Source organism: Oncorhynchus mykiss, chromosome 11 (assembly GCF_013265735.2).
Source record: "Oncorhynchus mykiss isolate Arlee chromosome 11, USDA_OmykA_1.1, whole genome shotgun sequence".
NCBI classification, from domain to species: Eukaryota; Metazoa; Chordata; class Actinopteri; order Salmoniformes; family Salmonidae; genus Oncorhynchus; species Oncorhynchus mykiss.
This window is the reverse complement of record NC_048575.1, coordinates 59,087,195-59,112,534: the sequence shown is the minus strand read 5'-3', so window position 1 is coordinate 59,112,534 and position 25,340 is coordinate 59,087,195. Positions and strand designations below refer to the sequence as shown.

Genomic DNA, 25,340 nt, shown 5'->3' with positions numbered 1-25,340 from the left:
TGACATCCCATTAAGGACACATTGTACATGTAGCGACGACCCTCTGTGAGATAGGACATGTTCTATGCCGACATTCCCACTGGTCAGTGTGCATTTGTTTCTCCTTTCTTCTGACTTTCACCCATTATTCCCTCACTGTGTTTACTTGTGTAACATCATACACACTTCCATACAACACCCTCCACCACCACCACCTCTGTCCCCCCAAACCCCATTCAGTCAACTTTTCACCCCCCTCAGTTCGGACACACACAGCTGCAAATGCTGAAATTAAAGCGAGACGTTGGTGCATATATTAGCATGCATTAGCCACTTTCCCCTACCCACTTAACATGCAAATCTTCCAGCTCCGTCGCCTCGCACCTTCTGCCACACATTCATTTGCTGAATTATAATTAGACTAATCTTGCATAATTAATAAGAAGTCGAGGACCCTCTTTTTCCCCCTCTATTGTGGTCGCAAAGTTTAATATCACCATTGTTTGTTTTTGTTTAGGTAATGTAACACGCCCACACACCTCCCCACCCACAGGCTAGAGAAGAGGAGGACTTGGAAAACATTGATCTGGATGTCAGAAGGAAACTGTGTGAGCGGAGGAAGGTCCAGGACTTTCATAGGAGAACTCTATTAGCTACACTGTAGATTAGACTCATAGGTATGTATTTGCAGCTCTGCCTCTCATACTCAAAGTTGTTATTCCATAACCGTACATAACCATACACAGTCACTGGAATTTATTTCCCATTCGATCATATTTCCGATTCAATCACTATTTAATTTGGAGAGAAACAATTTGGGGGGGAAGGGGTAACCTTTTTGTGACTAGTTGAGATGCCAGTTAAATATTTAATGAGTTGTCCAGTTGTCATTAATGTAAATCAAGCTATAACCCCTCCAACTGGTGTTCCCCACGACCCTCCTCAGAGACCCTGATTAGGAAACACAAACAAAAGGTAGGCCCAAGTCTTAAGCCTTGGGATCAATCAATTCCACACTGGCTCCATGGGGAGTCTGTTTTCCCCTCAGTCTTCCAGTCTGTATCTCTGTCGAGGCCTCCAGATCCCCTTTGTCTGCATCTGCTTCAGTTCCCAAGACTAAACACAGGCCTCACAGCGTGGGTTAAGCAATTCGCAGGGTGACAACTTTCTTAACTAAAACGAGTTCAAAAAAATGACAGAGGAAGTCATGACACTGCAGTAACAGCAAAGTTACAAACTTAACTCTGTAATTGTATTATTCCTACATGTTCACCTATGCATTGACTTGCCTTCAGACCACGTTCAGCCTCAGTCAGTCCTATCTAAGGCATCTGTTGCATGTAGCTGAGCCGTTACACACTGCTAGAACAAAAGCTGCACAGGACCCCTAACAATAACTTTTATTGGCATTTATCAACCTTAATTACTACTGACATGAACTGCCATGTCACAAAGACACAACACATCACTCTCTATCTATGCTGATTAGACACAAAGCTGTATCAGTGTCAACAGATCTTTATGCTACATACATAGATTTATCAGCTATAATACAGGCTTTATAGAGGTCATATGAAGCTCCCACATAACTAGACCAGTTCCTGCAGCCTTGTCTTCCTGTGGGACATCAGTCCTGCTCATGTGAGACTGGTAGTTTCGGACATCTGCATTAATGATGACATAATCACATTTCAATAAAAGACTTGGGAGGGATTTGAACCATGAGAGGTAGCGAGAGAGGACTAAAATGTAGATAATTTAGTCTGACAGGGTGGGAGAGTCTCTGTTCTCTATCTAGGAACACCAATAGACACAGCGGAAAGAAGGAAGGAAGATAGAAAGGAAGGAAGAGAGATAACAGGGATGGAGTGACAGGTCAGGAGCATGATATTCCTTCTATCAGTATTTAGACGATAGGCTGAAAGACTGAAGGAAGTAGAGAGGGAAGGTGTGGATAGGTGGTGGGGAAAGACACGATTGAAAGTGAGAGAGAAGAAGAGAGGGAGAGACAAAAAAGAGAAGGAGAGGGAGAGAGGGGGGGTAGGGGAGGAAAATTAGGAAAACAGATGTGAGGCATTAAAACATACTGACATGCTGAGGACCTTCTTCTGCCACACTCAAACACTGGGAACAGTAACTCATACACACACGCACACATACACACGCTCACATGTTCACATGCCACATGCAAGCACACAAACATTACATACACACAAGCAAACTACAATGAACACAACTTAAACACAAATGAAATGTATGCGCAAAATATGCAAGTATTGGGTCAAGCAAGGTTCATGGCTCCTAGCTATTGGCTGAGTTGTGCATAGGCCAGAGTTGACCTAATCATATTTTACACGGATGCAGAACTCTACAGATGGGTCGTCATGCATCAATGTATGGATATGCATCCAATGAATATATGGAATTGGTTGTGGTGAGGGATGGGGGAGGTTTTTTTCTCCATGGAGAGAGTTGGGGAGGGGTGAAGAGAGTGACTGGGGAGGAGGGGGCTAGGGAGCAGGTAATAAATACCCCTGGATCCCGGGGTCCCCTGGCAGACTGGAAGCTAGACTGGTCACCAGGGTTAACACCCGGGGCACCTGACCTTTGACACTGCTAATGGGGCACAGAGAACCCTCCACGAACTGATACCCCCTCTGTCGCATACCACCACGGGACCTTTCACACAAGCCTACTAACCCGTCCCCTCATATTTTACAACAGAAATAATACTTAGTCGTTTACTCAACTTTACTTAACATACTTTATATAACTCTCACCTCCTATCACTCACCCTCCCTGTCCAACTGCATCTTTTTAAAAAAGTAATCAACAACAACAAAAATATGTTTTTAACTAACCCTTAACAACTTGTTTTAGCAGGGGTTTCTCTTATTTTTGTTAAGTTTTATTGGGTGCACAGCTATGCACCTCTGTCCTCTCGAATTTCCAGCAACCCCCACCTTTCCTAATCCCACCCTGTCATAATCTATAATCTGGACCCTGTAAATCTCTCATTGACGCCTTTTTTGATCCAGGGATTAAACCTGTCTTTATGGGTTGACAGTCAGGCATACCAACACCCACTGCTCTACACACTAACAATCATACACTGACATGAGATGGGTACACCAGATCAATAGTGGAGGGTAGGACTCAGATTGGCCTGTTGTATCAAAATAGCAGCTAGATTCATTGGCGATGTGCCACATAGACTGAAACAGAGCATGGGGAATGAGGACTCTGTTTCTTAAAGTTTGATTGCTGAATTGGTTGTGCCCCCATGGCCCCTTCTCCATTTCAGCCCACCCTAGCCTCACCCCTCCAACCCAGCCCACCCTAGCCTCACCCCTCCGGCCCAGCCCACCCTAGCCTCACCCCTCCGGCCCAGCCCACCCTAGCCTCACCCCTCCAACCCAGCCCGCCCTAGCCTCACCCCTCCGGCCCAGCCCACCCTAGCCTCACCTCTCCGGCCCAGCCCACCCTAGCCTCACCCCTCCGGCCCAACCCACCCTAGCCTCACCCCTCCGGCCCAGCCCACCCTAGCCTCACCCCTCCGGCCCAGCCCACCATAGCCTCACCCCTCCGGCCCAGCCCACCCCGTCTCTAAACATGAGAATTGTGTCAAAGCCAAACATTTATACCACTAGTGCTGATTTATAGAGCTTGGTAGTTCTGTAAAACCACCCGGCTTACCACCGCAAAAGTGCCTCAGCTGAGGCGAGGCTGTGAGGTGAGAGGAGAGGGGGGATAGGGGGGGTTATAGAGGGACAGGTATGGGGGCTCATGGACCCTCCTGAGAAGTGTGAATGTGTACTTTTTGAACAAGGCAACTCCTTGATCTTAAAATTACTTTACAACGTCACTGCTGGCATGATGCTATTATTCTAATTGTTTAAAACGTTGAAAGTTATGTTCCACTAACCAACACTTGGCATAATAACGAAGACTAGAGATAGTAATAGGTATATTGATCTATGGACGGACAGACTGACAGACAAATACACAGAGATCCAGCAGGAGAGGATAGGGAATACAGTATACCTCCATCAATGGCCCGACCTTTCCCAGCATGCTTTGAGAGTCCTATGGGATGAAGATTTAAAATACCCAAACTGTCCCACTGGATTGAGCAGCCCATTGTGCATGGACAGGTCTCATACATACCAATACAGACCTTTCCAATCCCCACACTACACCGGTGACACAAAACTGGCAGCTCTAAATGCAGCAGCATGATTAAACCCCAAATATAACATAAAGCTTCTACAGAAGAGCAATATGGGCACATACTATATTGTGTCAAATAAATGTAAAAATGTACCACAGAAAGGTGTCATGTGCTCCCTCTAATACACGTAACTATTATTCCAGGATAATAGTCTTCCTTACTAACACTGACAAAACGTATAGGCTATTATCAGCCGATAATCACCTTTGTAGTATTAAATATACCCACATACCACAGCACCTCCCAAACCTTCCTCAGAGAGGAACAAAGACAGAGGGAAGGGCGCTAGAGAGGAGAGAGGAGAGAAGCAACAACAGAATGAGAAGAGATGTCTTCTTAATTAGCCAGTAATGATAAGATCTGACAAACAACATCTGTTTCCAGAGAGAGATGGAAGGAGAGGGGGGAGGAAGGAGAGGGTGGAAGAGAGAGAGGTTGGGAGAGAGGGATAGGAGGGAGGAATAGAGAGAGGCAACTAGCTAAAGAAACCTGTGAAGGCAAGACAAGAGGGACCTGCTTGTATAAAGGAGTGGGGGGGACAGGAGGTGGATGTGTAAAAGAGAGAATGCTGTGTAGCGTGACACCATAGAAGAACGAAGGAACGAATGAAGTAAAACTAAAGAGAGAGAGAGAGACAGACAGGAGAAGATCATTCTGACAAGGTTGAGAGAATCTAGGAAACAGGACGAAAATAACAGATAGAAAGGGGGAAAACATTATCAAATGAAGAGAGCAGACAGACAGACAGACAGACAGACAGACAGACAGACAGACAGACAGAGGGTTGGACTGGAAAATGGCACATGAGGGAGGGAAGGAGAGGTGGAACGTGTGAAGAGGTGGGTATGGAATCACTCAGAGGTCCAGAGTGCTGTAATTTACTGTCCGTAGCTAATCCACAGCAAATGTGTGGAGCTGAGGAGAGGAGCGCGAGAGAGAGGGAGGGAAAGAGAAGAGTGACGGAACAAGAAAGAGGAAGGGGGGACTGTTGGGCGCTCGGCATGCACGCTGGGAGGCTGTCAGCACATCACCCCCTGCCCTTAGCCCTGACGGATTCATCAGGACATACACACAACATAAAACACACACCATAAAACATCTGAATTGTTTTGTTTTTTTTCCACTAAACTAATATCAGAGGAATGCATTTGCAGAAATGTGTTGCTCAAAGGGCAATTAGATTTGACAGAAATATGCAAGCTGCCTCAAATGCACCATTCTTAATAGCAAGATGTTCTACCTACACTATGACCACATTGCAGCAGGCATGCACATCTAATACTTTCCTCTGTACTGAAATACTTATTTTGTGTTTGCATGTTTGAGGGGTAAGTAGGGGTGTATGTAAATGTTTTGCTGTGAGGCAGTTTGAGGGGTGAGTAGGGGTGTATGTGAATGTTTCGCTGTGAGGCAGTTTGAGGGGTGAGTAGGGGTGTATATGAATGTTTTGCTGTGAGGCAGTTTGAGGGGTGAGTAGGGGTGTATGTGAATGTTTTGCTGTGAGGCAGTTTGAGGGGTGAGTAGGGGTGTATATGAATGTTTTGCTGTGAGGCAGTTTGAGGGGTAAGTAGGGATGTATGTGAATGTCTTGCTGTGAGGCAGTTTGAGGGGTGAGTAGGGGTGTATATGAATGTTTTGCTGTGAGGCAGATTGAGGGGTAAGTAGGGATGTACAGTATGTGAATGTTTTGCTGTGAGGCAGATTGAGGGGTAAGTAGGGGTGTATGTGAATGTCTTGCTGTGAGGCAGTTTGAGGGGTGAGTAGGGATGTACAGTATGTGAATGTCTTGCTGTGAGGCAGTTTGAGGGGTAAGTAGGGATGTACAGTATGTGAATGTCTTGCTGTGAGGCAGTTTGAGGGGTAAGTAGGGATGTACAGTATGTGAATGTCTTGCTGTGAGGCAGATTGAGGGGTAAGTAGGGATGTACAGTATGTGAATGTCTTGCTGTGAGGCAGTTTGAGGGGTAAGTAGGGATGTACAGTATGTGAATGTCTTGCTGTGAGGCAGTTTGAGGGGTAAGTAGGGATGTACAGTATGTGAATGTCTTGCTGTGAGGCAGTTTGAGGGGTAAGTAGGGATGTACAGTATGTGAATGTCTTGCTGTGAGGCAGTTTGAGGGGTAAGTAGGGATGTACAGTATGTGAATGTCTTGCTGTGAGGCAGTTTGAGGGGTAAGTAGGGATGTACAGTATGTGAATGTCTTGCTGTGAGGCAGTTTGAGGGGTGAGTGGGAGTACACTGTAGAGGATGGGAGAAAATCAGGGAAATCCGAGTCCTTCCTGGGAAATAAATTCTGTCCAGATTCCGAACAGACAAACAAACAAACAAACAAACAAACAAACAAACAAACTGGGTCCGGGCCAGCGCCGGGGGCATTGTTAAATCATTAGTGAAATTTAAGACCTATATTTATGTTTATTTATTTTCCCTTTTGTACTTTAACTATTTGCACATCATTACAACACTGTATATATACATAATATGACATTTGAAATGTCTTTATTATTTTCAAACTTTTGTGAGAGTAAAGTTTACTGTATATTTTTTATTGTTTATTTCACTTTTGTTTATTATCTTTTTCACTTGCTTTGGCAAACATCTGTTTCCCATGCCAATAAATCCCCTTAAATTGAAATTGAATTGAAATGTAAGACCTTTATAGGGGGAGAGCTGACTGACCCCCTATCCATCCCCCACACCCACTCTGCTCCACCCATACCCACCAGCATGCAGCCAAAGAAAACAGCCCCTGTTCCTAAACACCAGTGCTAACTGGCCTCTGACTCTGGCCTCTGACACACACGTACACTCACACTCATCCATGCCTGCTGGGAGGCTGCAGGCACACACACACACACACACACACACATCCATGTACACACAAACCCACACTCACTATCTCAAATACTCTCTAAAATAAATCAAGTGCCCCCCACTTAATCTCCACACCACTCTACCAAAGGTGAAACCTGTTAGTGGCCAGACAAATGGGACGTGGCTTTCCTCTTGCTCCCTCTCTCCCTGTAACACAATGCCAGGCCCCAGCCACCATTTTGAGCGCTATGAGCCCCCCCCCCCCCCCCCCCCCCCCCACCCCCCACCCCCCACCTACCCCTGTCATTCTCCCACATTAGCCCATTTGCAGTCCATTCTCATTTCCTGTCAAATAATTTCTCTACTGTGCTTTGTTTCCGACTGCCCCCTCTGTGTGCTCTCCCTGAGAAAACAACTCAGGCCTGTTCTGAGTGTTAGGGTTTAAGCCCCGACACCCAACCCAACGCAGCCCAACGCAGCCCCATGCAGCCCAACGCAACCCTGTGCAGCCCAACGCAGCCCCGTGCAGCCCAACGCAACCCTGTGCAGCCCAACGCAACCTTGTGCAGCCCAACGCAGCCCCATGCAGCCCAACGCATCCAGAGGTTACAACACATTCCGGTCATCTAATCTGCCACTCATGGTTCACTTCCTGTCTGTATTTGAGTCGTGGGTCTTCCTGGTTCACATGAGACAACCTCCCCAAACATCACAAAAGATCTTCTATTTTTCTACCACGTGACTCTGAATATATTTCTCTCTCTCTGTGTTTCTTACAAGCAGTACCTGTCAGTGAGTATTTGATATTCCAGACAGTGGCACCCTCTCCCTATGTCTGTCTGTCATTCTCCTCCTCTCATTGAGTGTGTGAGTGCCTCCTGGGAGGAGGTGTCCCCCACTCCTGTGCCAGCTGCTCCAACTGGTCCAGCCTGTGTTGTTGTGTGCAGTGGAGCCGCTGGGCCCTGTCTCTGTCTCCACTCACTGCCTGTCCCCTGCCTGAAGGGGCTCCCTGACAGTGGGTCTGGGGGGACACTACCAGCCACCAGGGAGACGCCTGTGACAGGGAAGTGAAGGGACTGGAGGGTGTGTGTGTCTCTCTGTGTGTGTGTGTGTGTGTGTGTGTGTGTGTGTGTGTGTGTGTGTGTGTGTGTGTGTGTGTGTGTGTGTGTCTCTCTGTGTGTGTGTGTGTGCGCGTGTGTGTGTGTGTGTGTGTGTGTGTGTGTGTGTGTGTGCGCGTGTGTGTGTGTGTGTGTGTGTGTGTGTGTGTGTGTGTGTGTGTGTGTGTGTGTGTGTGTGTGCGTGCGTGCGTGTGTGTGTGCGTGCGTGCAGCTTTAAAGACAATACAAATGTGTGGCTGTGATTATGACAATGTACAAAATCAGCATCTAGGTAGATTGTGCCTGTAGCTACAGTTGGCTCAGGGAGTGCCTGTAGGAGATGTTTATGTTTTGGCTCCCAGAAAGGGTACACTTAGGGCCAGACGTGGTGGAGATGAGCCTGTATGTACAGCGTGTCGTGCTATTGATCTGTGTAATTCAGATGCAGGGATCCTCTGTCCTCTAAAATCAGGGCTCTCTGGAACAATTTTAAATGGGTCTAAGAAAGAACCTCCACTGTGGAAAGGGGGAAAAGACAGGGGGTGGTGATGATGATGGTGGTTGGTGGGTGGTGGTTGGTAGTGGTGGTAATGGTGGTGGTGGTGGTTCTAGTTGGTGGTGGTTGGTAGTGGTGGTAGTGGTGGTGGTTGGTAGTGGTTGTGGTGGTGTTGGTTGGTAGTGGTGGTGGTTGATGGTGGTTGGTAGTGGTGGTGGTGGTGGTTGGTAGTGGTGGTGGTGGTTGGTGGTGGTGGTGGTTGGTAGTGGTGGTGGTGGTGGTGGTTGGTGGTGGTGGTTGGTGGTGGTGGTTGGTAGTGGTGTTGGTGGTGGTTCTAGTTGGTGGTGGTTGGTAGTGGTGGTAGTGGTGGTTGGTAGTGGTTGTGGTGGTGTTGGTTGGTAGTGGTGGTGGTTGATGGTGGTTGGTAGTGGTGGTGGTGGTGGTTGGTAGTGGTGGTGGTGGTTGGTGGTGGTGGTGGTTGGTAGTGGTGGTGGTGGTTGGTGGTGGTGGTGGTGGTGTTTGGTAGTGGAGGTGGTGGTGGTTGGTAGTGGTGGTGGTGGTTTGTAGTGGTGGTGGTGGTTGGTAGTGGTGGTGGTGGTTGGTAGTGGTGGTGGTGGTGGTGGTGGTGGTGGTGGTGGTTGGTAGTGGTAGTGGTGGTTGGTAGTGGTGGTGGTGGTTGGTAGTGGTGGTGGTGGTGGTGGTGGTGGTGGTGGTTGGTAGTGGTAGTGGTGGTGGTAGTGGTGGTGGTTGGTAGTGGTGGTGATTGGTAGTGGTGGTTGGTAGTGGTGGTTGGTAGTGGTGGTGGTTGGTAGTGGTGGTGGTGGTTGGTAGGGGTGGTGGTGGTTGGTAGTGGTGGTTGGTAGTGGTGGTGGTGGTGGTTGGTAGTGGTGGTGGTGGTGGTGGTGGTGGTGGTGGTTGGTAGTGGTAGTGGTGGTGGTAGTGGTGGTGGTTGGTAGTGGTGGTGATTGGTAGTGGTGGTTGGTAGTGGTGGTTGGTAGTGGTGGTGGTTGGTAGTGGTGGTGGTGGTTGGTAGGGGTGGTGGTGGTTGGTAGTGGTGGTTGGTAGTGGTGGTGGTGGTGGTTGGTAGTGGTGGTGGTGGTGGTGGTTGGTAGTGATGGTGGTGGTGGTGGTGGTGGTTGGTGGTGGTTGGTGGTGATGGTTGGTAGTGGTGGTGGTGGTTAGTGGTGATGGTGGTGGTGGTTGGTAGTGGTGGTGGTGGTGGTGGTGGTGGTTGGTAGTGGTGGTGGTTGGTAGTGGTGGTGGTGGTGGTGGTGGTTTGTAGTGGTGGTGGTTGGTAGTGGTGGTGGTGGTTGGTAGTGGTGGTGGTTGGTGGTGGTGGTGGTGGTGGTTGGTAGTGATGGTGGTGGTGGTTGGTGGTGGTGGTTGGTAGTGGTGGTGGTGGTGATGGTTGGTAGTGAAATGTGGTGGTGGTGGTTGGTGGTGGTGGTGGTGGTTTGTAGTGGTGGTGGTTGGTAGTGGTGGTGGTGGTTTGTAGTGGTGGTGGTTGGTAGTGGTGGTGGTGGTTGGTAGTGGTGGTGGTTGGTGGTGGTGGTGGTTGGTAGTGATGGTGGTGGTGGTTGGTGGTGGTTGGTGGTGGTGGTTGGTAGTGGTGGTGGTTGGTGGTGGTGGTGGTTGGTAGTGATGGTGGTGGTGGTGGTTGCTAGTGGTGGTAGTGGTGGTGGTGGTGGTGGTTGGTAGTGGTGGTGGTGGTGGGTGGTAGTGGTGGTGGTGGTTGGTGGTGGTGGTGGTTTGTAGTGGTGGTGGTGGTTGGTAGTGGTGGTGGTGGTGGTTGGTGGTGGTGGTTGGTGGTGGTGGTTGGTAGTGGTTGTGGTTGGTGGTGGTGCTGGTGGTGGGTAGTGATGGTGGTGGTGGTGGTTGGTGGTGGTGGTGGTGGTGGTGGTGGGTGGTAGTGGTGGTGGTGTTGGTGGTTGGTAGTGGTGGTGGTGGTGGTGGTTGGTAGTGGTGGTGGTGATGGTGGTGATGGTTGGTAGTGGTGGTGGTGGTGGTGGTGGTGGTGGTGGTTGGTGGTGGTGGTTGGTGGTGGTGGTTGGTGGTGGTGGTGGTTTGTAGTGGTGGTGGTGGTTGGTGGTGGTTGGTGGTGGTGGTGGTGGTGGTGGTTGGTAGTGGTGGTGGTGGTGGTTGGTAGTGGAGGTGGTGGTGTTTGGTAGTGGAGGTGGTGGTGGTTGGTAGTGGTGGTGGTGGTTTGTAGTGGTGGTGGTGGTTTGTAGTGGTGGTGGTGGTGGTTGGTGGTGGTGGTGATGGTGGTGGTGGTGGTGATGGTGGTGGTGGTGGTTGGTAGTGGTGTTGGTGGTTTGTAGTGGAGGTGGTGATGGTGGTGGTGGTGGTTGGTAGTGGTGGTGGTGGTTTGTAGTGGTGGTGGTGGTGGTGGTTGGTAGTGGTAGTGGTGGTTGGTAGTGGTGGTGGTGGTTGGTAGTGGTGGTGGTGGTGGTGGTGGTGGTGGTGGTTTGTAGTGGTAGTGGTGGTTGGTAGTGGTGGTGGTGGTTGGTAGTGGTGGTGGTGGTGGTGGTGGTGGTGGTGGTGGTGGTGGTGGTGGTGGTTGGTAGTGGTAGTGGTGGTGGTAGTGGTGGTGGTTGGTAGTGGTGGTGATTGGTAGTGGTGGTTGGTAGTGGTGGTTGGTAGTGGTGGTGGTTGGTAGTGGTGGTGGTGGTTGGTAGGGGTGGTGGTGGTTGGTAGTGGTGGTTGGTAGTGGTAGTGGTGGTGGTGGTTTGTAGTGGTGGTGGTTGGTAGTGGTGGTGGTGGTTGGTAGTGGTGGTGGTTGGTGGTGGTGGTGGTTGGTAGTGATGGTGGTGGTGGTGGTGGTGGTGGTTGGTGGTGGTTGGTGGTGGTGGTTGGTAGTGGTGGTGGTTGGTGGTGGTGGTTGGTAGTGATGGTGGTGGTGGTGGTTGCTAGTGGTGGTGGTGGTTGGTAGTGGTGGTGGTGGTGGGTGGTAGTGGTGGTGGTGGTTGGTGGTGGTGGTGGTTTGTAGTGGTGGTGGTGGTTGGTAGTGGTGGTGGTGGTGGTTGGTGGTGGTGGTTGGTGGTGGTGGTTGGTAGTGGTTGTGGTTGGTGGTGGTGCTGGTGGTGGGTAGTGATGGTGGTGGTGGTGGTTGGTGGTGGTGGTGGTGGTGGTGGTGGGTGGTAGTGGTGGTGGTGTTGGTGGTTGGTAGTGGTGGTGGTGGTGGTGGTTGGTAGTGGTGGTGGTGATGGTGGTGATGGTTGGTAGTGGTGGTGGTGGTTTGTAGTGGTGGTGGTGGTGGTGGTGGTGGTTGGTGGTGGTGGTGGTTGGTGGTGGTGGTTGGTGGTGGTGGTGGTTTGTAGTGGTGGTGGTGGTTGGTGGTGGTGGTGGTGGTGGTGGTGGTTGGTAGTGGTGGTGGTGGTGGTTGGTAGTGGAGGTGGTGGTGTTTGGTAGTGGAGGTGGTGGTGGTTGGTAGTGGTGGTGGTGGTTTGTAGTGGTGGTGGTGGTTTGTAGTGGTGGTGGTGGTGGTTGGTGGTGGTGGTGATGGTGGTGGTGGTGGGTGGTGGTGGTGGTGGTGATGGTGGTGGTGGTGGTTGGTAGTGGTGTTGGTGGTTTGTAGTGGAGGTGGTGATGGTGGTGGTGGTGGTTGGTAGTGGTGGTGGTGGTTTGTAGTGGTGGTGGTGGTGGTGGTTGGTAGTGGTAGTGGTGGTTGGTAGTGGTGGTGGTGGTTGGTAGTGGTGGTGGTGGTGGTGGTGGTGGTGGTGGTGGTGGTTTGTAGTGGTAGTGGTGGTTGGTAGTGGTGGTGGTGGTTGGTAGTGGTGGTGGTGGTTGGTAGTGGTGGTTGGTAGTGGTGGTGGTGGTGGTTGGTAGTGGTGGTGGTGGTGGTTGGTGGAGGTGGTGGTGGTGGTTGGTAGTGGTGGTGGTGGTGGTGGTGGTGGTTGGTGGTGGTGGTGGTGGTGGTTGGTGGTGGTGGTAGTGGTTGGTATTGGTGGTGGTGGTGGTTTGTAGTGGTGGTGGTTTGTAGTGGTGGTTTGTAGTGGTTTGTAGTGGTGGTGGTGGTTGGTAGTGGTGGTGGTGGTGGTTTGTAGTGTTGGTGGTGGTTGGTGGTGGTGGTGGTTTGTAGTGGTGGTGGTGGTTGGTGGTGGGGGTGGTTTGTAGTGGTGGTGGTGGTTGGTGGTTGGTGGTGGTTTGTAGTGGTGGTTGGTGGTTGGTGGTTGGTGGTGGTGGTGATTGGTGGTGGTGGTGGTGGTGGTTGGTGGTGGTGGTGGTTGGTGGTGGTGGTGGTTTGTAGTGGTGGTGGTGGTTGGTGGTTGGTGGTTGGTGGTTGGTGGTGGTGGTGCCTGTTAACTAGGATCTCCACCCTGACATGCACTGCTGCTGGTGACCATGACATCCAAGTGTAAAGGAGATACAGATTCAGTGATTATGAGAAACAATCTTTAAAACGGACACTATTTACATCTACAATAGCACATCTAATGAAGTAACAGTTCGGCTGCTACTGAGCATGTATCTGGGAGAGGGGAGTAATTCGACCCCCTGACACTGTCCAAATAATGGTTTCCATTTCCATTTTTTGGGCCAATTGTTTAATGTTCCTTTCCAAAAGCCCTGCTCCCTCCATGTTCCCGGGGGCTCTGCTGAGAGGGGTGGGTGATGTTCCCCTCTATTAAAATTACAGTGAGAAGCTAACGAGGATAGCTCGCACACGGAGCAGGGACGTGCCAACACAGACATACAGTAACTCAGAACGGTACAGAGACAACACACAGAGGCAGCACACAGAGACAACACACAGAGGCAGCACACAGAGACAACACACAGAGGCAGCACACAGAGACAACACACAGAGGCAGCACACAGAGGCAGCACACAGAGACAACACACAGAGACAACACACAGAGACAGTACACAGAGACAACACACAGAGGCAGCACACAGAGACAACACACAGAGACAACACACAGAGGCAGTACACAGAGACAACACACAGAGGCAGCACACAGAGACAACACACAGAGACAACACACAGAGGCAGCACACAGAGACAACACACAGAGGCAGTACACAGAGACAACACACAGAGACAACACACAGAGGCAGCACACAGAGACAACACACAGAGACAACACACAGAGACAACACACAGAGACAACACACCGAGACAACACACCGAGACAACACACCGAGACAACACACAGAGACAACACACCAAGACAACATACAGAGACAACAACCAGAGACAACACACAGAGACAACACACAAAGACAACACACAGAGACAACACACAGAGACAACACATAGACAATACACAGAGACAACACCGAGACAACCCCCCGAGACAACACACAAAGACAACAACCAGAGACAACACACAAAGACAACAACCAGAGACAACACACAGAGACAACAACCAGAGACAACACACAGAGACAACACACAGAGACAACACACAGAGACAGGAGATAAAACAATGTGTTCATAATTATCACCCAAACAAATCCTACTTACAGGGGAAAGTAAGTGAGAAAAAAGGAGAGAGAGGAGGAAAGAAGGGATTGAGAGAGACGGACAGGCAGTCACAGACAGAGACAGACAGAAAATACGATTCAGACAGATGGTTAAACAATCCCTTAGAGACGTGGTGGTTAAAGAAGGGCATTCACATACAAATCGATGAAAAATTATATCTGAATGCTTTATTGTCAAACTGTCCAGACAGACTAAATCCGTAAAGACCCATGAAGATGCCTCTAGTTTTATTGCGCCAGAGGACAGACGGATGTTAGACTACACGGTGCTGTTCCACAGACACATACTGTACATTCTCACAGTGGAAACTAGCTATGTCTACAGGGATCGATTCCAACAGATAACATGTGCAAAACATTTACTGAAATAATCCTCATCCAACTGAAGACATTAGAAATTGACACAAATGCTTTTCGGGAAGTTCATGTAGTGGATATTGATTCAGAGCAAATGTGTGCACACTTTCATTCACTGCTATGTGAAGGCAAGTTAAAAACAGCCAAACGAGCACATAGCTAGAATCAGGAGTACAAGATCAGTAGGGTCTGTTAAACAAGATGAAGAGCAATGGATTCCTGTTAGGGTCGACTCCCTGAAGTCGAGTCTAAACAAATGAAGCCCTTTCCTGCAGTCAATGACGAAAAGCACCCTCTTTGGCTTCATGGGTGAAATGTTATTCATATTTATTGATTTTTTACAGAATAAAATCTGGTGTTTCTATGTCAAACAGTTTTGTTATATTTCATTCTTCTGTGATGTATATAAAGTGTAATATTGGGATGCAAACTCAACATTGAATGCCTTTCAACTTGATATCTGACATTGTACAGGTGTCTTCCTTTTTAAAGCCCAGAACCATGTGTGTGGCGTGTATACTTTTGTTTGAAAGTAGATTCACCCCACTGCAGTAAAAGGCTAATCACATCTCTAAAAGTGGGCTTTACCATAACCATCACTGCCTCCTATAATAAGTACTTAACAGTTAGAAGTATTAACACATAGGAAAGGACTTCTCTTGTCTAATTAGCTAGGCTTCCATCCAATTGGCGACAGATTTTCTTCAGAATAATTTTTAAAAAAATTGCATAAAAACAATATGCGCATTTTGCCACTAGAGGTGTGTTTCCATCAAATTGACTTGTTGCAGATTAAAAGTCATGATGACGTAATGCACATTAAAATCCATTTTTGCAGTTAAATGAATTTCCATCATATTTTCAACTCTACTGATGCGTTATATAGTGTGTTCCCACTCTGGTATTGGCACGTGCGCTATAGCCAACAGCTCGCTGATACAGTGCGGGTAGAACCTACACTATGAGATGATTATGGACAAAGGAGCAATATTGTTTTTATTTGACAAACGGCAGCCAAGCATCGATGATCATGTCACCAGAATAAGACCCTCGATATTTACTGGAAAGGAGCATCAAGCTCATCACCTTGCACTTTCACCACCCTGTGAAGTTCATCATTATTGATTTAATATGTAGCCTAATAAACTGCATGCTTTCCCAACGAGTCGTAGTGGGAGGACCACACACCATGTCATCCCGTGACTCCATGTTTACTTCGATGTGATGGTTCTTATATCAAGATTGGCGCATAAAAGCGTTTCCACTGACAATTCTCGCACAATTAATTGTACAGACACAAAAAGTTCCCACTGTCTGTCGTATTTCGTTTTGTCAACATTTGGAACATTTACCAACAAATGTTCTGTTTCCATCAGACCTGTAATAAAGTTGTATCCAACATGTACTTTACTCGCATAAAAAGGTTAGATTGAAACCTGATTTGTGATGAGAAAATAACTTACTTGAAAGATTTTGTATGTTCTAGTTGACAGAAAGGAAAACTCTACTGTATCTCTCCCTTGCATTCAGTCCTTGTGAAATCGCTTTTCATTTTGAAAGGGGGAAGGGAAAAGTAATATTGACCAAATGTGAAAATTCCCATTGATTATTCCTGTTTCCTCAGAGTACCATCTTGTTAAAAAAGACCCCTCCTGAATTAGTGAGATGGTGCTTGTCATTGATCCCCTCTCTTCCCCTGCCTCCCCTCTCCTCCCCTACCTCCCCTCTCTTCTCCCCTGCCTCCCCTCTCCTCCCCTGCCTCCCCTCTCCTCCCCTGCATCCCCCACTCTTCTCCCCTGCCTCCCCTCTCCTCTCCTCTCCTCCCCTGCCTCCCCTCTCCTCCACTCTCCTCCCCTGCCTCCCCTCTCCTTCACCCTTCTCCCCTACCTCCCCTCCACTCTTCTCCCCTGCCTCCCCCACTCTTCTCCCCTGCCTCCCCTGCCTCCCCTCTCCTCTCCTCCCCTGCCTCCCCTCTCCTCCACTCTCCTCCCCTCTCCTTTACCATTCTCCCCTGCCTCCCCTCTCCTCTCCTCCCCTGCCTCCCCTCTCCTCCACTCTCCTCCCCTGCCTCCCCTCTCCTTTACCCTTCTCCCCTGCCTCCCCTCTCCTCTCCTCCCCTGCCTCCCCTCTCCTCCACTCTCCTCCCCTGCCTCCCCTCTCCTTCACCCTTCTCCCCTACCTCCACTCTTCTCCCCTGCCTCCCCCACTCTTCTCCCCTGCCTCCCCTCTCCTCCCCTCTCCTCCCCTGCCTCCCCTCTCCTCCCCTCTCCTCCCCTGCCTCCCCTCTCCTCCACTCTCCTTCCCTGCCTCCCCTTTTCTTCACTCTTCTCCTCTGCCTCCCCTCTCCTCCACTCTTCTCCCCTGCCTCCCCCACTCTTATCCCCTGCCTCCGCTCTCCTCCACTCTTCTCCCCTGCCTCCCCTCTCCTCCCCCACTCTTCTCCCCTGCCTCCCCTCTCCTCCACTCTTCTCCCCCACTCTTCTCCCCTGCCTCCCCACTCCTCCACTCTTCTCCCCTGCCTCCCCCACTCTTATCCCCTGCCTCCGCTCTCCTCCACTCTTCTCCCCTGCCTCCCCCACTCTTATCCCCTGCCTCCGATCTCCTACACTCTTCTCCCCTGCCTCCCCTCTCCTCTCCTCCCCTGCCTCCCCTCTCCTCTCCTCCCCTGCCTCCCCTCTCCCCCACTCTCCTCTCCTCCACTCTTCTCTCCTGCCTTACGATGGATCCTCCATGATTTCCTTATGACCATCTATTGATTCCAACCTCCTAGCCAAATATAAAACCACACTTGTACACTCCAATCCTGACTGCTCCCACTAACCAACCCACACTTCACATTCCTACAAACACTTGCACCAATACTGACTCTCTGCCTGTCTCTGTTGTAAAGCATGCTCCTCTAGAAATACAGAGGCTAGCGCTTTCTAAAGGTCAGGGGTCATCTGACAGTAATGCCACCGATAAATGACCTGTCTGTCTCTGAGCAGAGGGTAGAGGTAGAACTCCTTAACTAAATGGAGGGAGAGACACAGACAGGGATACTGTATGTTCTAGTATTCTCAAGTTAGACAAGCTCTGAAAATATCAAAGCCAGACAATGCAAAAGCAAGGCTTGTAGAAACAAAATATCGGAGTATGGAGGGATGTAGCCATACTGTAAAAGAGAATATCTTTGAAACAGATCCTTCAGTCACCTGAGATTCAGTCAACAACAGGGCACATGTGTGGATGTAATCCATTAAGATTTGAAATGGGCAAGACAGAGGAATCAATCAATCAATCAGTCAATCAATCAGTCAAAAACCATTGACATCTTTGAAACAGAGGTTCCCTTCAATTTGCAAAAGTATGAATGTCAGTGAGAGAGTGACAGATTGAACAAGAACACGACTAGTAGACGCTGCAAGCAATATGACATGAACAGTGTTTTACTCTGAATAAGAGCTCGACACAAGGGCGTCTTTAAGAGTAATCTCCCCCTCCTGACTAACCCCCTACAAGCCCCCTGGCCCCACCACCCCTCCCTATGGATCAGCTGTGATCTACTCTCTCCCCTTTCACTCAAATCAGGATTAGGGAGAAGGACAGAGTGGAGCAGCAGGAGAGGGAGGAGGGGATTTTTTTTTTGGGGGGGGGGGGGTGAGGACCGAAACAATATGGAAAGGAGATTAGAAAAAGAGGGGGTTTGGGCCGTTTGGGGAATTGCAAACTCCCTTGTGCTTGGGTAGGTGTCTTAATGACACTGCCTAATTATCACAAAATAAGATGGGCTAAGAGGAGGGAAAAGAGATGGATGAGAGAACACAAGGGAGAGGAAGAGAGAAAGACAAGGGCAGAGAGGAAGTGAAAGAAAGAGAGATAAAGAATGAATGAGTATGGTAGAAACACTGGTATGAGCCTGACAAACCATGAGAGAGGGGGACCATAGAGAGAGAGAGAGAGCGATAGAGAGAGAGAGAGCGATGGAGAGAGCGATAGAGAGAGAGCGATAGAGAGAGAGAGAGCGATTGAGAGAGCGATAGAGAGAGAGAGAGAGCGATAGAGAGAGAGAGAGCGATAGAGAGAGAGAGAGCGATAGAGAGAGAAAGGGAGAGAAAGGGAGAGAGATGGAGATGCAGTAGTAGCGGCAGTAGGAGCGGCAGTAGGAGCGGGTGGGCCCCAGCACGCTGCATATTAATTGGAGAACAGGTGTTGGGGCTGGGAGCAGGAGGCTGATTACTGCAGCCTCAGAAACAGCCACCCTCACCCACCTCCCCCCTCCACATACACACATGAATCATTTAGGCCCCAAGCAGTGACTCAGGGAAAGGGTCAGGCAAAGGGTCACCGACACATACACAATTGCACACACATCAATATACATACATACATAAATAAACATCGGTGCACATCCATGTACACATACACAAACAATATACATATGGGCTTATTCAGACACAGACACATTCTCTCACTCTCTCTTGCTATTTATCACATGCACACATGCACACATGCACACACACAAAAATCCACAATAAATAAAGTTGAGATCTCTGCAAGGACACAGTGGAACGCTGCAACAAATTCCACCAGCTTATCCCAAATGACATAACTGCTAATAGGCTGGTCCCCAAGGAGAGGGATCCATGGGCCTGTCAAGAGGGAATAACCCCCTATCAGACCTGGATGGGCCCAGTGTGATTAGAGGGTACAGTAGGTCAACGATCCCATTTAAATCCATCCTCACAGTACCACCATCAGCCTGCACAGGCCCACACACTGACATAGATCCTCCAATTCACAAGCCCCCTGCGCTACTTATAAACAATCTTTGGAGTGGTTTTGCCATGGAAGATGGAGGAAGAGGACGGGGGTCGTTGGGAAAGTAATGCGCCAAATGAGCAAAACAGCTGCTACTAGGGATTCTGGGAAAATTCAAAAGACAACAGACCAATTTTCCATTATATGAAAACTATCTTCAGCAGAGATCCTCTGAGTCACACTGTCAACTGCCGGCCAGCTCGGACAGAGGAGGGGGGGGGGGGGGGGGGGGGGGGGGGGTGAAGGGGAGAGACAAAGACAGAAGAGGGAGGGAAAGTGGGAGAGAAAAATGCTTGACATTTTGGGATGTATTTTTGGAGGAATGGAGAGAGGGAGGGAGGAAGAGTGAGGGGAAGGAAAGGGCGATGAAGGTTGAAGAGATGACGTCACAGAAAAACCATTGTACAGAAGGTCTGCTTATGAGCATTTATCACAGCAGCTGATATCAGGCAGATACGGTGTGACTTCCAAAATCCCTGGGACCTGGAAATCCTCACACATGTCCATTAAGGTAATGCTCCGTCTCCCTAAAGCCTGATAACTGACTGTCAGGTAGGGAATCTACAGACAATACATAACCCTCACATTGCACGATAGACCCTAACTCTTCATGATTCTGATAGGAATATTTTTGTATTCATATATTTGGCAGGAGTTAGGACTGTGTACAGAGGAGGTATTTTTAGTAGGACCATGTGGACTAAGTGTAAGTGTTCTGTGTGCTGACCAACCAGAGCAAAGGAGACAAGCGAATAGACAGACAGACAGACAGACAGACAGATACAGTATGTGAGCACAGTCACTAACAAACACAGATGCTTACATTAGCACCGACAGGTATACTGCAGAGACACTAATTACCACAGACGCATGCCTCAGTGCCATAAACACTCATAGGGTAGGTACGCTCTGTTACAGGGATCTGGCACAGCAACAGACCTAGAGGAAAGCTCTTAAATATATATACACACACACACGGACTGTACCTACTCACCCACACATTTAATATGCAGACATGTATGCACCTTGCCACCACCCCTACACATCTACACCCTACCCCTGCCCCCTCCTCCTCTCCCGTTGCCCTCACTAACCCTCCCTCTCCTCTGTTTTTACTGGCCATAAAAGAAACGGCTGATTTGTGAGGTCTCATCACAGGAACCACATGGGTCTCTGCCTCTCTCTCTCTCTCTCTCTCTCTCTCTCTCTCTCTCTCTCTCTCTCTCTCTCTCTCTCTCTCTCTCTCTCTCTCTCTCTCTCTCTCTCTCTCTCTCTCTCTCTCTCTCTCTCTCTCTCTCTCTCTCTCTCTCTCGCTCTCTCTCTCTCTCTCTCTCTCTCTCTCTCTCTCTCTCTCTCTCTCTGCCCCCCTCTCTCTCTCTGTCTCTCTCGCTCTCTCTCTCTCTGTCTCTCTCGCTCGCTCTATCAAAATTAATGTTTGTGTGAGTATTTCTGCATCTGAGCATGTCTGGACAATGGACATCTTAAAGGCATGAGAGGGACAGTTGAGAGGGAGACAGTAGAACATAGGCTCAGTTGGGCTGTTTGACGTTGTCTGGTTAGTGTGAGTGAGTGACAGGTGCCGTTACCTGTCAATGATGACCGGGTCAGAGGGCGTCTCGTTGCGGTTTCCACAGCTTTTCTTCTCACAACAGCGACTGTGTTCCAAAATAACAAACAGAAAACACAACAACACAGTGAGTGAAACAAACCAGCATGACAGGACAAATCTTTCCTCTGGCCCGACCACTGTCCCAGACTGCACTGCAGACTGCACAGATCCAGGGAAACAAAAAGTGCCAAAGGAGAGGAGGTGAAAATAAAAGAAAGGGGAAGAAAAGGTATCATACAAACAGGGAGAGACCATTCAAAAGTGAAAAGCCAGCCTGGCAATCTGTCACATGGATTTCAAAATCAAAGAGAACCCCCACCCCATCACACAGACAAACACATCAACACACCCCATCACACAGACAAACACATCAACACACCCCATCACACAGACAAACACATCAACACACCCCATCACACAGACAAACACATCAACACACCCACACAGCATCCTACAATTCGTCAGCAGTCCTGTCTGTGGAGCCTGCCCCCCCCTACAAGTCCCCTCCGCTGCATAACAAAAGTGTCCCCTCCCCTAACCATCTGCCACCCCTATACCTCACCCCTCTCGTGTCCCAGCTTGGCCCTGCCCTGCCCCCTTCCACCCTCCCTCCGCCCCCCTGTCAGGCGGCCTCACTCCCCAGCTGTGACGCTTGCCCTCTGCCTCCCTGGCTCTGTTATTAGCCAGCTGTGAGTTACATTCGGGCATCTGCTGGCTACACAATGGCAAAGCCCACTCAGTCTTAGCCCCTCTCCCCCTGCCCAACCCCCCTCTCATTCCCCCTCCTGCCCTCAAACCCTGTGCCACTGCCCCACTACACCAACACTACCTCTCTCTCACTGTGTCCTTCTCTTCCTACCTGCTTACCACAGTAGGTTGGTGGAACTTTAATTGGGGAAGATGGGCTCATGGTAATGGCTGGAGTGGAATAACTGGAATGGTATCAAATACATCAAACACATGTCATTCCATTTACTCCATTCCAGCCATTATTATGAGCCATCCTCCCCCTCAACAGCCTCCACTGCTCCATACCTCCAAAAACACTGCATGCATGGGGAAGAAGCCCCGTCTTCCCCTGTTTATCTGTGAGGGAGGCTCCAGAGAGAAACAGGAGCTGGAAAGCAGCAGGGGGCTCACACTGTAACAAGCCTGATGACGGACTGGCTATACTTTCATTTCAGACCCAGTCTTATTTCCAAATGGCATACCACATTTCAGACACATCAAAACAAAACCCAAATACATTTTTAAGGATGTGTGTGTGTGTGTGTGTGTGTGTGTGTGTGTGTGTGTGTGTGTGTGTGTGTGTGTGTGTGTGTGTGTGTGTGTGCGTGTGTGTGTGTGTGTGTGTGTGTGTGTGTGTGTGTGTGTGTGCGCGCATGCGTATATGACTCACCTGCACATAACCTCGTGAGTGAGCAAAACCCGGCACATTTCAGGATTCTTGTTCTGTCCCTCATATGATATGGGCTGAGAGAGAGGGAGCATGGGTGATGGGGGCATTTGATTTCATGTGTAATCAATCAAGCTGTAAGCATGAGCTGCACAGCAGGCTAAATCCAGTCAGGGAAAACAGGGTTCCTTACCTGTTTAGTGACGGAGTCAATAAGTCGTGCATAAAGATCCTGTTCTGTACGAACCCCTGTACACAGACATAAACACGGTCATTAGAGGAATCTAAACTAACCTCACAAAGACAACCTAATCCTGAAGGCATGGGATATGAGTGTTTTAGACTGGACATTGATATGATTCCCATAATGGCCATTTCCTGGGTCATCCATACAGTTCAGATCAGGATCAATTGAGGGCTTTAGGAGCTCTGGGATCTGACACAGAGAACCTCCCAGCATGCTTTTAGAAAACACCTGAACCTTTGGTCTCTGGGCGCTTCAAACACACTGGTTTTACTTCCTTGTAGGCTGCTGAGAATCACACAGGACAGAGAAACGACGTTGATGTAATGAATTGCCTCTGAAGAGCAGCATGTTATCCAAGGTTTTGTTTTATGGAGCCTACTATGCAGAGTATTGCTTTTAAAACGGGTTCCCCTCATCAAAGTCTCAATCGGGGGGGCTTTGATATCACTAGAGGGAAGTGGGGGGGGAAGGGAGGGTGCAGAGCCAGGCGTGTGTGTGTGCATGTATATGAGTGTGTATGGTCGGGGTCTTTCTGCTACATGTCTTTCATCTCCTCTCCCATGGGTGCCACAGGGATGGCAGAGTAGGGGCAGTGGAGGCTCATGGGAACCAAAATCTCTGTGCACATCCCTTATCTGATGTTGTAACACCATGGGGGGCACCGTGTACCTCATTTCCCTGTTTATGGGGCCTGGAGCAGCTTCACACACAACTAAATCTGGGGCTAAATAACTCAGTGATTGGATGAATGGATAGATATTTAGGAGAGGGGTGAGGTCGGATGAGAGGCAGAGGAAGAGGTAGGTAGAAGAGTACTGGGAGTGGGGGGTTGGGGGAAAGTGGGATTTTCCTCTTATATTTGGAACAAATGTCCATATCATGTCCATTCCATGGCCAGACCATTGAGATGCATAATGGTGTTTGGTCAGTGGTCTGGCTCAGGACAACCTGTTTCTCCTCCCACTCTAAAGTGGTCAAACACTAAAATGTCTCCGGGACAAAGAATCAAGAGACATGAAACCACACAGACCATATCAACTCCTGAATGCCCAAGTTCTCACAGTGACATGAATGGGACATGCTGCTCCTCATGTGATTCCAGGAGGGCTGGTGTACTCACCATTGCTGTAGAGGAGCTGCAGCTTGTAGTGCGTGCCGTTGTTGGTTTTTTCTCCCGTCTGCTCCTTGGAAGGAGACGACAAACAGACAAACACACAATGCAGTCATGCAGTTATAGCGCGGTGGGGTTACAGTTAAGCACAGTTAAGCTCACTTCATCCCTGGGACTGGTGTGGGATCAGAGGGATCCCTACCCTGTAGACGGGACCCTACACTGGGCTCCAGAACAAGGTCCTTAACCTTGAGTTGGCTCCTCTTTTTAGAAGTTGAACTGCCACATGTCTGATGTGAAATCCTAAAGCTATGGGATTCTTATGATCACATACAACAGTGTACAAAGGAGCATGTATGCAACAGTTAATGTCCACACAAGCTCATGTGTGCATACGTATAGGTCTGCATGTCTTTGAGTGTCTGTGTCTGTGTGCCTTTGTGCGTGTGTGCTTCAATGAGTGGAAACTCTTTCAGTGCAGTCGACCTTGAAGGAGAAACTTCCCTTCCTCCATCCCTTCTTCCCCCTGGCTCTACACCACTCTCTTTCATTTTATCCCTCTCTTTCTCTCCCTTTCCTAGTCTATCCCTAACTGGTCTCAAAGGAATGCTCTTTGGTCCAATAACCCAGGGAGCCGGCATCTCTGAGCAGAAAGAGGAATACAGAGATGGGGAGAAAGTAAGAGAGATAAGAGAAGAAGGAAAACAGTGGACAGATTAAAAGAGATGAGTAAAAGTGAGAAAGAGAGAAATCGACAGTGGAGATACAGTAGAGACTGGAATATAATGGTGTGTTCATATACACAGAGGAACATTTATTTCCCCTTATCACCCTTCCACCTCTGAATAACAACAAAACAAAACCAGATGCCAGGTTAACCATGCAGAAAATGAACTCCTCTGCAGCCGTCATATCACTCTGCCTCGCCCTGGCTGTGTGTGTGGCGTTAGGAGAAACACTGACAGCCCTCAGCCCTGGCATTAGCACTGATGCCCAGAGTGGAGCCCTCCCTCCCTCTCGCCCTCCCTCCATGTCTCCCTCCCTCTCACACTCTCAGTAAAACAAAACAGTGTTTTAACTTCTGTTGACAGGACAGTGCCCTATCCTCTCTCTGAGGGAAGAGCTGTTACCAGTTTGGACCACAAGCCCCACACTCACAGCTCAAGTTTAACCACAAGGCAAAACCATCCATCAACACTGGGCACAAGGCTCCCACCATGGGCAGTGTACCCCTCCCCTGCCCTGTCTCTCTGGTTCTCTCTAAACTCTCTCTCTTTCTCTCTCCCCCTCTCTCTCTCTCTCTCTCTCTCTTGATCTGAGTGCCACTCTGCACCTCTTCCTCTCCTTCTTTTGGCCCCATGTCTGACCTGAGGAATTTACTTCTTCCCCTCAGCAGTATTTAGTACATGGGAGTGTGAGGAAAAGAGACTTTGATGATGTGTACATGGTATAACTTAACAGAGGCAAGCGTAATTTGCATTTTTAAAAGTAGTGATGTCCCACTAATGAGGAAGGCTGCTAATTAGTCATTAGGTATTCTTTTTCAATCGCTCATCATCAGCTCAGCTTATTGGGAGTGAGGCTTGTGTTACATTGAGCTGTCAGCTGTTCATTATGCTCAGCTTTATAGGGGATGTGGAAGGTCAAGTTAAAAGCCTGGATGTAGACTACTGGCTGCACAGAAATGTCCTGCTACGGGTTGTACAAATGTGATC

General features: G+C 49.1%; 1 protein-coding gene across 3 annotated transcripts in view; it reads right to left on the bottom strand.

Moving 5' to 3' along the window:
• Window positions 1-25,340, bottom strand: part of LOC110536084 (transcription factor COE2) — a 38,145-nt gene that overhangs the window by 8,362 nt on the left and 4,443 nt on the right. For 2 of the 3 annotated variants that reach the window (XM_021621626.2, XM_021621627.2), the window contains exons 3-6: window positions 23,635-23,698; window positions 22,461-22,516; window positions 22,271-22,344; window positions 20,849-20,917 (exon numbers count right to left, since the gene is read on the bottom strand). In XM_021621626.2, coding sequence (XP_021477301.1) covers window positions 20,849-20,917; window positions 22,271-22,344; window positions 22,461-22,516; window positions 23,635-23,698 — 263 coding nt within the window. The remainder of the gene's footprint in view (window positions 1-20,848; window positions 20,918-22,270; window positions 22,345-22,460; window positions 22,517-23,634; window positions 23,699-25,340) is intronic. The other variant, XM_021621628.2, reaches the window with a different exon arrangement.